Source organism: Benincasa hispida, unplaced genomic scaffold, assembly GCF_009727055.1.
Source record: "Benincasa hispida cultivar B227 unplaced genomic scaffold, ASM972705v1 Contig565, whole genome shotgun sequence".
Taxonomy (NCBI): domain Eukaryota; kingdom Viridiplantae; phylum Streptophyta; class Magnoliopsida; order Cucurbitales; family Cucurbitaceae; genus Benincasa; species Benincasa hispida.
In genome coordinates this window covers 28,864-43,368 of record NW_024064931.1, presented here as the reverse complement: position 1 = coordinate 43,368, position 14,505 = coordinate 28,864, and the positions used below count along the sequence as shown (strand labels likewise).

Genomic DNA, 14,505 nt, shown 5'->3' with positions numbered 1-14,505 from the left:
TTAAAGAAAAATTAAACGACAAATACCAAATTGAAAGAAACAAAAATGTATTTAATATTTCAGTAAATTATTTTGCATAAAAAATTGAATGAGTGGTCTTGAATTTCTTTTATTTGAATTACAAACTTCTTCGTCACTAAAATAGTTCAACTTGATTTGGCGAAATAGACGTCTTTTATCTCTAAATTTTAAATCACGTAGACGAAATATGATGCATTTACTACTGCTATTCACCTATTCTTAAAAAACTCGAACGTTAAAAAGTTGTATTTGAAAATTAAGGAGATGAAACACATATATTCTTAAAAAATGGAGAATTAAAAACAATAAAGTTTGTTAGGGAAAGAAAAAAAGAGAAGCAAAATGGTAGAAGTTTAGAGAATGAGTTCCAAAAGACGAAGTGTATTAAATGCTGCGTCTGCAATCCCCACCCACCTTCGCCCAAAAAGTTATCTGCCCTAATTCCTTCTTTCTCTTCTTTCTTCTTCTTCTTCTTCTTCTTCCTCACTAATGGCTTCAACTTCAATTCCTTCTTCTTCTTCTTCTTCTTCTTCTTCTTCTTCAATTCCTTCTCATTCTCCATGTCCTCTCCTTCTTCCAATTACTCCTTCTCCAGGATCGGCCTCGGCTACTCCATTGCCATAGCCCTCGCCTTCCTCGTTCTCCTCTCTGCCCTTCTCCTCGCCTTCTACGTCTGCTGCCGCGCCTCCCGCTCCCGCAACCTCCGCCGCCCACCCCCTTCCTCCGCCCCTCCTGATGCCGGTATCATTCTCCCCCAGATCATCTTCGTCGCTGAGGACGACGCTGCTCCAGATCGCGACGATGACAACGGCGTCGTTGGCCTCGACCAGTCCGTCATTAACTCTTACCCTAAATTCCCTTTCTCCAGAGATAAATCCATGGCTGGAGCTAATTGTGTCTGTTCCATCTGTCTCTGTGAGTACAAGGACGCCGAGATGCTCAGGATGATGCCTGAGTGTAGACACTACTTCCATCTCTGTTGCATCGATGCTTGGTTGAAGCTTAATGGCTCTTGTCCGGTTTGCCGGAATTCGCCGCTTCCGACTCCGCTTTCCACTCCTCTTCAAGAGGTTGTTCCGCTCTCTCAATACATGGCGGATAGGCGAAGGAGATGAGGACTCATTCATTGCAATAGGTTCTTCTTTTACTTCTCCTCTCTTGATTTCATATTCCCTGTTTGTTTTTTTGCCTGTTTTCACTTTTAGGAATTGTAAATTCTTTGGTTAGATGCTGAGTTTTTTCTTTTTCTTCTGAATGTTCTGGGAACTGTTCGACCCATACATGAAATTTTCAATTTACCTTTTGAGCAATTCGCTGAGTAGTCATGAATCAGTATTCTTGTGTAGATCTGATAGTGTTGGATTCAGTTATTCGAAAAAAATTGAGACAAGAAGAACTTTTCCATTTCTCTTCCTTTTTGTGTGAAAAAGTTGGCTTGACCCATCTCAAGGGTCCTCTTTAATTTCCACTGTTCTCTTCTTAAGCTGGCCCAGAATGTCTTGTTGCTCCACTTTTTCCCTTTTAAATTTTCAACTCCATCATCATTTGGTAATGGGTTGGTAAGCGTGCAAATAAATTCCTATTGTTTTCCCCTTTTCATTTTAATAAACCTGTTGACATTGAAAACTGAAACTGTTGATGGGGTTTTCAACTCCATCATCATACCTCTGTTGGAGATAGTGATTCCTCTGTTTTCAAGTTGGAAATGAAAGAAGAACTAGAAGGGTTTTAGTGTAGATGTGAAGAAGAAGAAGAAGAAGAAGTTGGAATCATTGGCTGATTTTGGGATGGTTTTGTGTATGATTTTAAGGAATTTTTAAAAGGACTGATACACGCTTGAGGTTGAAGTTCACTTTAGAATTTGCTTTTGTTCTGTTTTACCCCTTTAACTGTGAGGGATGAGTGATGAGTGATGAGATTATGATATCCATAGGCATCTTGGTCACCTTTCCCGAGTTCAATTATGAATCCCTTGATTTCACTGCTTTTTCTCTGCAAATTTCAGACAGGAATGTTGTTGCCTTCAACTTTATGTTTGGGAAGATCTATTTTTTATTATTTGCTTAAATTTTATGTACTTTATAAGTCAATTCTAGCTTGTTCTTGAGCACTCCAAATGTTTAGTAGGTCTGGAACAATATTGCTTCTAATAGGTCTCAACTTATTAGACATTTTCAATATTCACAAAATTATTTGGCACAAGTTAAAAGCAGTGATTTTTTTTTTTCGACACTAAGTTCTAGCCCGTGAAACTTGAAGGACATTGAATAAGCCAATAACTTTTGGTATAATATTGGAACTTCAAAAACTTATTAAGACCAATTTTTAGAACTTCAAGAACCTTTTTAGATAACTTTTTTTTGTCAATTCCAAATTAATTTTCTAAATAACTTGTCGCTATAATTGCAAATATTGAATTTTTTTTTTTTTAATATAGGTGAGCGAAAAGATAATTGCTTTAATTCTAACTCACTCCCTCTTCTTTAGTAATGTAAGGCTTTTTTTTTAATTAATAATAAAAAATAAAAATGGGATGTTGAATTATTAATATTTATTTAAGAAATAGTTTTAGAATTATTTAAAATAGTAGATAGTTTTTGAATGAAATAATTTCTAAAATAAGCTCGATTGTTTTTTTTTTTTTTTTTAATGAGTTAAATAGGGAAAGAAATGTGCATGGAGAAATCGATGAGATGAAATATATAGGCAAAACCGTTTTGACAGTTTTACTTTGGATCTCATTTTCTAATTTCTGGTATGATATCCTTAAAAAAGTACACGGAGAGGTAAATTAGTAATTAAAAATAAAAATTATATTTTTATTTTTATTTTTTATTTAAAAAGAAAAAAGAAAAGAAAAAAAAGCACAAAGTTAGCAGTGAAAATAAGGTATTGTGAGGGGCTAAAAATAAAACATTGAATCTTCTTGATTAAGCACCTATGAATTGTTACCATTAAATGCACATCTAAATGCCAATTTGTGTGTAACTTAAAAAAAAAATTGCTTATAGCTTTTCTTAAAAAAAGAAATGGTAATAAGAGTTCATTTCAAAATAGGAATTTGTTTAAATCTTATGTTGGTGGTCATCGGGGATTGAACTCATGATCTCTTTAACCCTTCATCAAAGCCATGCCCCTCTATTTACTACTAGAAACTCATGATGTTTAATGATGTTCGTCTTTTTCAAGTAAATAATTGAATTCTTGGCCAAATTCTAAAAACGGAACCTAATTTTTAAAAATTAATGTTTTTAGTTTTCAAAACTTGCATTTTGAAAACACTTCTAAAATGTAGACAACAAATCATAGAAATCAACAAGTGGAAGTAGTGTTTATTGGCTTATTTTTCAAAACTAAGATCTAAAAATAAAACTTGGGGTCTTAGATCTTGTTTGGTAACCATTTGATTTTTTTTTTTTTTTTTTTTAAAATTAAGCATATGGACACTGCTTCTACCTTTAAATTTCTTCCTTGTTATCTACTTTTTTATCAATGGTTTAACAAATCAATCCAAATTTGGAAAACTAAAAAAATAGTTTTTAAAAACTTTTTTTTATTTCTGAAATTTGGCTAATAGTTCAATCATTGTACTTAGATGTAAATCAATGTTAAAAATTGCAAGGAAATAGACTTAATTTTCAAAAACTAAAATTTATAAATGAAATAGTTATCAAATCGGTTTTAGTTTTTAGTGTTTGACTTTTGAAAAATAAGCTTAAAAACCCTACGTTAAACTATGGGTTGTTTTGGTCACGCTTTGATAAGCATTTGATTTTTTTTTTTTTTTTTTTTAAATTAAGCTTATAAACAATGCAGTTTTCAAACATAAATTTATATGTTTTGTTACCTAGTTTCTACACATATTTTTAAAAACCAAACCAAGTTCCAAAAACTTTTATTTTTTTATAATTGGATTAATAATTCAAATATTTTTTTAACAAAAATGAATAACTATAGTAAAAAAAAAAAAAAAACTAAAAACTAAAAACGAAATTATTATCAAATATGCTCTTTATTTTCAAATTTTTATAAATATTTTTAAAATCAAGTCAAGTTTAAATTAAAAGCTATTTTAGAATTTGGTTAAAACTTCCTAAAAAATCATTCATGAGAAATCAAAGAAAGAAAAAGGATCAAAAGTGGCCAAAAGTGTGCAAAAGCACTTGCAAACAAAATATATATTTAGTTCCATTGAATTATTGAAATGAAGTTCAATTTTGTTGAAAACAATAAATGACATGGGTGTTAGCTACAACTACAAGAAGATACCAAATTGTAATTAATGCTCATAATATTGTCATATGTAGATGTGCTAAAAATGATATCTCAACTCAAAACTCTGTCTCCAATTTCAAAGCCCAATAAGCATCAAAGCAATCACCTCTTCACTTACTTGTCTTGTGGCACTTCAATGCTCATGGCTCTTCCACTCAACTTCTCCACCATCCTCTTCCTTTATTACCCATTAATGATTAACTACTTTAATTATTCTTTAATATCTTTTCAATCAATTCATAATAGTTTACATTTTTTTTTATATACAATTTTTGTTTTAAATCAACTCTCAAACTTATATATAAAAATAGAAATGCATATATTACGAGAAATTTGTGATGAATAACAAAAAAAAAAAGAGTCTAAAAGAAAAACCGTTGAAGAAAAACTTTAAGTTCCGTCGGATAAAGATTTTGTTTTTTGTTTTTGTTTTTTAAAATTAAACCTATAAACATTACTTTTATCTCTATTTTCTTTATTTATTATCTACTTTTTACCAATTGTTTAAAATACAAGCCAAAATTTGAAAATTAAAAAAGTAGCTTTTAAAAAGTTATTTTTGTTATTGAAATTTAGCTAAGATTTCAACCATTGTACTTAATAAAGATGTAAATGAGGAAGTACGCTCAATTTTCGAAAACAAAGAAAACGAAATAATTACCAAACGGGGACTTGGATATTCAAAATTATAGCTACTACAAATAAATTTCTTAAAAATAAATAATTAAAGAAAAAACTAGTTATTATTATTTTAGGCCAAAAAAAAAAACCTAGTTTAGTTGGTTATATGTCCAATAGCAATTAACTTGTGGCCCATTAGACATTTTTACACTAAAAGCCCAACCCAAAGTGACTATTTAAATGACAAGTTCAACTTCAAAGGGCACTTATTCCAGCCACATGTCTTAAAAGTGTCCATCCTAAGCCTTAAACAACCTAACTTCAAAGGCCCAGCCCAATCTAACTATTTTCCCATTTCTATTATCATTTAAAGTTTTAAACATATTAGATAAACACTCGAGACAGTTGCAAATATAGTAATCATATCTAAAGTATTAGCAAATATAATACAATATAAAAAAGTTTGCAAAAACAGCAAAATTTAGATCCAGTTGTTAGAGTATGTGATAAACTTTGTCGCTGATAGACTTGAAGATATGTTGCGTTAAATATTGATGAAGAATAATGTGCTCCTACAAATTTTCCTAAATTAAGTGCAAGTATAAACTTAATGAAGGTGTCTTGGTGAGAACCAAGGTCGAACAAAGGAACTTTGTACTTAAAATAAATATTAAACTTAATGATTGAAATGGGTGCATACATAGGTTAATCTAATGAATGCGTTGATAAGTGTTTGTACAACTAAATTGATGAATTAATTACAAGTGATGGTGAAAATGGAGGAAGGTGAATGGTGAAAGTTGTAGTAGAGATATGATGCGTTGAATGTGAGTGTGTGATGGTGATACGTTGAGTGATAGAAATACAACACAGATGAAGCAGTGTGCGTAAAAAAGGGGTTGAAACTTAGTCGATGAAGTAGGGGTATGAATGTTTACTAATATTCTCTTAAGTAATGCATAAGTATCAGTTTATGTCTTTAACTTATAAAATGATGAACTCACCTCCTAGTGTTTCAAACCACATTTACCACATCTCTAGAATGCATGCTTAAGTTAATTTTGACAAAAAGAGAGTTGACTTTATCTCTAAAGCTATTTATTTTTCTTATTTAATAAGTTCCACAGCCACTTGCTCTCTCGAATAGTTTGCTATTTCTACTTAAATCGATTGGTCATATGGATTCAAGCAATGGATTAAGCACACATCAAACAAGATGAACTTCACTTATCAAAACTTACGAGAATGCTAATTCATTATTCCCAACTCATTAAGAAGTTAGTTGCTCATGATGGAGAGAAATGAAAACATTGATGAATGAGAATAAAGAGTTTCTCAATCTCAACATCTTAATTCAAATTCAAAGTAAAAAGAAAATAGAGTAAAATATAGAGATGGAAGTGTCAAGCCATCAATTGCATTGTCTTGCTCCCTTTGGCTCTGATGATGGTTGTTTCACTGTAGTGATAATGGAGGTTAATGGTGCTCTCATCCTTATTAAAGAAGAAGTCTAAGCTCTCGCTCAAAGTTCCTCAAAGAGAAGTTGAGAGATTGAAGATAATGGAGGAAAGAATTAGGCAGAGTTTCGATCAATCTCTTGACAAAAAGTCTGACACTTGAATTGAAGATCAATGGGTTATTTATATGCATCAAGTGGGAGGTTTTCAATTTCTTTCTAATGATTATCTGACACCTCTGCATTTAATTCCATGCCCTGCCATGCCGATTTCATTGCGTCACCGATTCATCTATTCTACGACGAATATCTCAAATCAACTGCCAACTTACATCTTGATTAGGCTATCACCGCACATGCGTTTGTTGTTTCTGTCTCTTCATGTTTTAGTTTAACACATGAGTCTTCTTTGTGTGCAAGATGATGTTGATATGATCTTTTTGTGCGTCCAATGGTTGCAGGTTTTATTTCTTTGTTAAATTCAGCCTCTTTTCATTAATCTTGCATTCAAATGTGTTAGATTTTATAATTTTTAGTTATTATGTTTTGTAGTTGCTTGAACACAAAGTTTACTTATTTACATGATTTTAATTTCAAGTTAATGTATTTTTCACTAATTATTCTAAATAAAGAGCTACAATAACTTGTATTTCTACAAGTTTTCACACCCCCAAGTTTAGATCAATGCTCGTCCTCGAGCATTTATTCAAAGGCTTAGCGTACATCTCAACTCAAATTTATGCATTAACTTAACCTTTCAACATGCTTCCTAGTTTGAAATTCATAGACCAGCAACTAATTTCAAATTCTTATTAACTTTTCTATAAAAAATATTTCCTAAACTTTAAATGCTGTAGACTCATTCTCAAAATTTTCTTACTCATTTTCATGCATTCTTATTTCTTCTTTCAGTAATGCTCTCATGGTTTATAAACATAAAATCTCTCTTTGTTACTTTTTATTTTACAAAGTACACTTTATTAATAGATATGTGTTGATTCGGATTACCTACCTTCATTTTGGTTTGCCCTCACGGATGTCATATAGACGATCAACTACGAGCAAGTGTCATTTTCAACTTTAACTCTTGTCTTAGCTAAAATTTTATTTTAGCTCAAACATTGGAGTTGCATAATTTATTTGTTTCGTTTCTGCATTGATCCTAGTTTACCCATCTTCGTTTTGGTTTGCCCACACGACCTTCATGCAAGCATCCAACTATGAACAAGTGGCATTCACAACTAAACTCTTAACAAGCTGGTTTTCCTTGCACTGACAGTGGAGTTTTTATTTTATTTTAATTTAATTTAATTTTTATAAGAAATATAAGTAATAAAGAGATTTCTATGAATTTGAAAAGATTAGCTCAAACCTCTCCTACCCCAAATTTTGAAGGCAGCAAAGTCCTCACTTTGAAATCGAGTTATGAGATTTCCTTAGAAAAATTTTGCAAAAGATGTTTAAGGTAAAGCTTGCGCACATAGTACATTCAATAAATGTTTCCTAAGGAATTGATCCCAAAACTTTATACTAATGCCTATCTTGAAGAATCTAAAGATTGGTCAGCATAAGTATTATCATTGAGGTCATAACGCAAATGCATAAAAATAAGGAGAAACACTAAGGCACAATAAATAAGTACAAGAGATAAATATAAGGGAAATTAGAGAAGAAAAATGTATTAACTTGAGATTGTATTCATTGTAAATAGTGAAATACAATGCGTTCAAAATTACAAAATATAGAATAAAAAGAAACAATAAACACAAATACCCTCAAATTAATCTTCCCCAATGTCGGTATCATCGTTGGGCCCAGGCGGAGCATTTTCATCTAGAAATATTAGGGGTTGCTGGAGAGATGAAGGAATGATAGGAGCTGGAATGCACTGCACAAAAACTTCATGAATGTAATTCATCAACGCACAAAAATTGCTCATTTTGCCTCTGAGCCTGACATCGAGAAAATTCCCTACTCTGTTTGTTGTCACATAAGCTGATCTTGCTGCAGCATTTGTCGTTGAGCAATTTCCCTCAGCTCATTATGTTGATGCACGGATGCATCATGTTGGCGTATAAGTGCTTCTTGTTGATGACCCAACAAGCCAAGGCACCCACACTTTACATAATTTGTCTGGGCCAAGTATTAGTGAGATAAGAAGATACTTGACGCAGGTAAATGAAGCACGTTGGCACAACTTTCCTCACGAACCCAATGCTGATTATGTTGATATGGATATGGATGAGCTTTACCAATATTTGCATGATGAAATAAACTTTTTTGCTGGTAGACTTGAAGATGCATAGAATGAGGCAAGTGACAAATGAGTAGGAAGACGGGTGATTGAGGGCATGGAATTGGCATGGATGGTGAGAATTATGATTTTTGAAGTTTCTTAACAAATTGTTAGAAATGATAAGGTTAATAAATAATGAAGATGATGGTGATTGAAGTTAATTATTGGAATTGAAAAACTTAACAAATAGTTACTTGATATTTAATGAAATAAAGTTTTACTTAGAGAACAATGTTGAGAAAATAATAACTTTTGAGGACAAGCTTTCTTTCTCTTTCAAAGCATGCACACATATGGGGAAAAAAAAAAGAAAACTCATACCTTATCAATTAGAAACTAAGCTCCCTTTATAAAGAGATAGGAAGCTTAGACTAGACAACACTTGTGACATTTGAAGAGACACGTTAAAACACATCATAAACAAAATATCTACATATAAGGGTTTATAGACACCTTATTACAAAAGATGACGCCTTAAAAGCTTATATGACGTCTATATATTTTGATGTTTTTGTCTTAGTCTACTAGTATGTGAAATGTTTGTCCTCTAGGTATCTTGATCTGTTGCTTTTGTTTATGTGTGGATGTATGTTAGAAACGGCAGGACCCTCAAAACGACGAACAATAAACCGTCAAGGCACGGCGGTCAAGCAAAGAGAAAAACCTATAAAACAGAAACTCGTTATAGGCTGAGTCGCAGAGCTCGCTCTCTTTAAGACATTTCGTGGCTCTGCCCTAGTGTGCAAGCAGGTCTGAAAAATGCCACATCGTCTCCAGGATAAAACAGCAAAAAAAACTAATCGAAAATGCGCCGTTACTGATCGGAACACACACCCTTGCTAAACTCACTGATCGGAAAGCTAAGATGATGGAGGAGAATTGTACGTTTTCGAACTGCTAAAGGCCAGGCCTTTTATAGGCCTTCAGCGTCGAACCGTAGGGAGTGAAAAAGGCTTTCCACCTCAGAACGTGCGCAGACGGAACGAAATTGGAGGACGAATGTGGACGGATCGGGCGGATGAACGCGGAACGAACTGCGGAATGCGAATTGGAGTACATAAAGGAGACTCCCAATACCAAATTTTCCAATGTGGGATTCTCCAACCAAAAAGATTGGTTCCCTCTTGTTTTGAAAGTTAAGTTTTCACCCAACAACGTGAGACATGAATTATGCAAATTTGTCTTATTCTTCTTATTCTTGGACATTGGATATAGCTTCTTCTTGAGTGGTAGTAGAACGAAATAAAATTTGTTAAATGATATTATTAAGCTCATCTTCATATGTCACTTGAGCAATGACAACCATCAATCTTGATTTTTGAGTCATAAATTAATGGCTTTCTTAAAACTTGGATTTCTATTAATGATAGACTCTATCACTGATAGATTTTGCTATATCTATAATTCTTTAAGAATGTTGAATTGATGGTTTTTTTAAGACTTGACTTTCTACTAATGATAGATTTTATCACTGATAGATTTTGCTATATTTACATTCCTTTAAAAATGTGGCTATACACGTAATTATTAGTCTTTAAAAGTGCAAGCCCTTGCAATTATCTTAGATCTCTTCCACGTTTGTTGTCGTTGCAAGCCCTTTGCTGGGCTTGACCTTCGAAACATTTCTCTTGACTTGGTCTTGCTTTTCAATCTAACTTGTGTAAAAGATCCTCGTACTAGTGTGATGTCAAGCCTACCACACTCCAATGACTAAGTTAGTGTTGGAGCGTATAGATCAGCTAAGCATACAAAAAGTAAGTTCATGGCTCTTTTTTAGAGATTACTTACCCTTCCCCTTTGGTGTTGGCGCATGGGGCTATTTATAGGCTCTCCTCCAACACTCGACTTTGATTACGTGTAACACCGACGATTTCGGGGTTGTTTTTAGTGCTCGAGATTACAGGGTGTTATATTGAGTGCAACTCAAATATTTTTTATTGGCATATATTTACCGGCTCGATCGGTTGACTCAAACTCCAAGGACTGACTTTTTTTAGAATATACATTCCTCTTTGCCTCCTCATGATACCCTATGGGTTTGGGCCCATCTAGAGATGTCTACGGGGCAAGGTGTTCCCATCCCCGTCTCTGCCCCCTATTCCATTCCTCGTCCCCACGAGTTTTCCCGCGGGGAACGAAGTGAGAATCAGGTTCCCTACGGGGAAAAAAATTCCTTACCTTTATTTTTTTCTGACAATTCTTTTTTAAATTTCAATTAAAAATATTTTTTTATTTACAATTTCTTAAACATTTTCAATACAATTTTCATTTTAATGAAATATTATCAATTTTGCTAATAAAAATAATAATACATATGCAATTTGAAAAGTGTTGGGTTTTATGTCCTAAAAACTCGCAATTTGTAAAATGATAAACATTTTCTATTATAAATATACTTGTTATTGATCTCATAAATTGTATGAAAGTCTAAATCCAGTCAACTAAGATCCATGACTATTGTATGAGTACTTGAACTTTATGTGGAGACATAAAAGTGGATTGAGTTCAAGTAAATAGTCAAAATGATCTATGGTACATGAATGAGGTTGGGTACCTAGTGACGGTAGATTAGAAGTCAAATTACTCGACAACTAAAATCCCTTGGACGCGATATGCGATGCATGTTCTTAAGGTGTGCGTTGATAGTCATGCGTCGATGGTCATGCGTTGGAATGATTATGTGTTAATGGATGTATGCGATGACCATGCGTTCTGTCACAAGTTTTCTTGCGCTCATGCCAAGTATAACGCAAACGCAAGTTTCTCGGGTGATCCGAGGTCAAACACAGGGACTTGTAGCTAGCTGAATGCGGTAAAGTGCATGCGACGGTTAAATAAAAGAATGGATGGGAGGTTGCTAAGTTAACACTACTTCTACTCCTAGCTAACAGACAACGCAATGAGAATGAAAATGAGAGGTAGAAACACGAAAACTCTGACATGAAACAAATGAATGGGAAAATGGATAAAATGCGGAGATGATTTCATTGCAACCCTTAAGAGTGATCGCAAGGGCAACCCTAGTCAACGCAAGCCATGCGATCATGCTACACACACTAAAAGCCTAAATCTAGGACGCATGTGGTATGTATGCATAAATGTCGAGATGACCGTATATATCCACCATATCCTACTTCCTGGAAGTAGCCATTGTCCTCTCCGTAGGGGGCATATGCTATGTAATAACAAATGAAGCTTATTCCTAAGCCTCCATTCTTGCTTATGCAAACCTAATCTAGCCCTCTCGAGCATCGATTCTAACCTATCTCTCTCGAGTCTTAAGTTCTTTCTTTAGACTCTCTCTCTCGAGTAGCTTTAAAGGTGTGATGGGCGCATAAATAAGATAAGGTAACCACACAAACTTGGTTGACGCAAGATTATTCCTATCTTTAGTGAACAATGAATTACATTGCTTAATGCGACCAACCATTTACCCTCCCAGGCAGTTGGTTGTTGCTGACTTTACTCATAGACAAGTAATGCGTTAACCTATAGATGGGCGTTGCCACAGCTTCACACTAAGCAAATAAGGTTTTCTCACATACTCGCACAACGCACACCTCTAAGTGGTTTGTTACATGCTTCATATCTCTAGTCCACATGATTAAGTAGCTGTCTCTTATACACATCTAGATGTGTATAAGAGACAGCCTCTAAGTGGTTTGTTACATGCTTCATATCTCTAGTCCACATGATTAAGTATACGATACTCTAACAATCTTATTAAGTGATGCAATGAAAGTTAAGGATGCTAAGTAAAGAAGATGGAGATGAAATTAAAGGAAATACATAAATGCATTGAACACATCATGTGTTCATTCCTTAATCACAAAATGTATACAATACAATATAAGAAAAGAAGAGAAAATGAAATGACCGGCTGGAAGCAATGACTTACTTCCAGCGGATGTGCGTCAAGGCTGCCGGTGGTGCCATGGTTGGGCGGTGGAGCTGACTCTCTCGAGATCTAGCTCCGGTCGAAGGCTCTGATCGTCACTCGAAATGGATGAAGGAGGTGAAAAACTCTCAAACTTCTTCTCATGCATTTGTCTGGATCGCAAGGACAACCCTGGGTTGCAGGGGTAATCCCTGGACCGCTGGGATAATCCCCGGATAAGTTGGAATTTTGCTCATCGGCTTTTATTTATAGAGCTTGGATTGCCGACAGCATTAATGGACTACTCTAATTCTGACATTCAGCGCGTTTAGTCCTTTCCTAAATCTCTGCTGCTAATGGCGTGGTAGGTGAAATGTCAACATCATCTTTTGATTTTCTCGAGGTAGATGCGTTGATGCATTCATTCCACCAACCTTGCGTTGATCCCATTAGTTTGCGTTATCGCGTAGCCATAATCATTCAGTGACTGCATTCTTTTAATACCGCAACTCTACACGATGACCGCAATCGCTTGACGAGCGCAATTCCCTTGCGATGGACGCATAAGGCTGATTATCGCAACATCCATGCGTTGATCGAACGCGTTTTCCTTGCGATGGAGAGTTTCTCTGCATGCGGTCATCTATGCGGTGGTCCGGTTTTCGCATTTTCGTCCACTTCCTACATTAGCTGCAAAAATAGAACATTAAACGCATAATAACGGGTTAGCTGAGATTCAACATGTTGATCTCTGCAAGCTCATTTTCTCGTGAATTCCTATCATAATTGTCGCATATTCTGCTTAACGACCTTCATAATTCTAAGTAAAAGGCCTAAGATGACATGCATTTCTGCATGTCATCAGTACCTTATTCTGGTAACACTATTGGATGCGGCCTACTCTGTAGTTGTTACAAAGAGTTGTAAAGTGCTACATACGATGTGATCCTAATTCGTACATGTTATGACATGAGAAGTGAGAGCGTCCTATGCAATGAGTTTGAATAAGATCAGGACCAAGAAATAAGTCACTCTTACTTTATAACGCTGTTTACTGTCTAAGACTGACTATTTCACCTATATAACCTAGGTTAACTCGATCTTAATCCTGAGCTAGCTATGAACTCCTGTTTGTTCGGGATTATCCTTTGATCTGCAAACAGTGAGAGTAGTTCAACAGCATTGCTCAATAAGCTTACCATTTTGAGGATAAGACCGGATGAATTGTTGGGGACATAGCCTTGCAAGATGGAGTTCACGCCTACTCAGTTTAGGGATAGGAGAAAGGTTGTTCTCTCAAGTACTGAATCCAGGTCTTGAACAAGGGGCCCCACCCTCTCACTAGCCTGAGAGAGTTTGGTTTCGTGATTGGATAACAAACCAGTTGTTCATTAGAGGATCAGAAGGGACTTGAAGAATAAAACGTAATCTCGGGGGTAAAACAGATATTTGACCCAACCGTTATTACGAATAACCTGTGAAGGGTCGACTTGCTAATTATGGTTAAATCATGTGGACATAATATATCTATAGTGAGGGGAGTGCAACTATGAGCGTTAGTGGAGTAACCCAGTAGTTAACGAATGGAGATTAATTTGGTTTAATGAGTTTAGCCAATAAATCTCAGATCGTTGGAGCCCATGATCTGTAGATCCTTAAGGTCCCCCTACTAGCTCGTAACGGACTAGCTCTAGAATAGCATGATAAGTTAATTTGAATCGTTCAAATTAGAATTAAGGGAATTAGTAATTATATGAGATATAATTACATGTTTAATGTTAGAACTAAATGGAATAGGAGAATTTATATATTTAAATATGATTTAAATATATAAAGATGGATATGTGTTAAAATTAATTTAATATTTGATATTAAATTAATTAAGTTTTATTTAATAATTAATCTATGAAATTAATTAAATTTTCATTTTTAAAATCAAAATAGATTTTATAAAATAAA

The 14,505-nt window shown here is 34.3% G+C and overlaps 1 protein-coding gene across 1 annotated transcript; it reads left to right on the top strand.

Moving 5' to 3' along the window:
• The first annotated feature begins 336 nt into the window (after nt 1-336).
• Nucleotides 337-1,506, top strand: LOC120069736 (RING-H2 finger protein ATL67). Its single transcript, XM_039021525.1, has one exon. It carries the CDS (start codon nt 582-584, stop codon nt 1,134-1,136), a length of 555 nt encoding a protein of 184 aa, XP_038877453.1. The 5' UTR covers nt 337-581; the 3' UTR covers nt 1,137-1,506.
• Nucleotides 1,507-14,505: the final 12,999 nt, after the last annotated feature.

Bases quoted from the DNA above. Each gene is read 5' to 3' on its own strand.
- LOC120069736 (XM_039021525.1), top strand. From the start codon at position 582: ATGTCCTCTCCTTCTTCCAATTACTCCTTCTCCAGGATCGGCCTCGGC.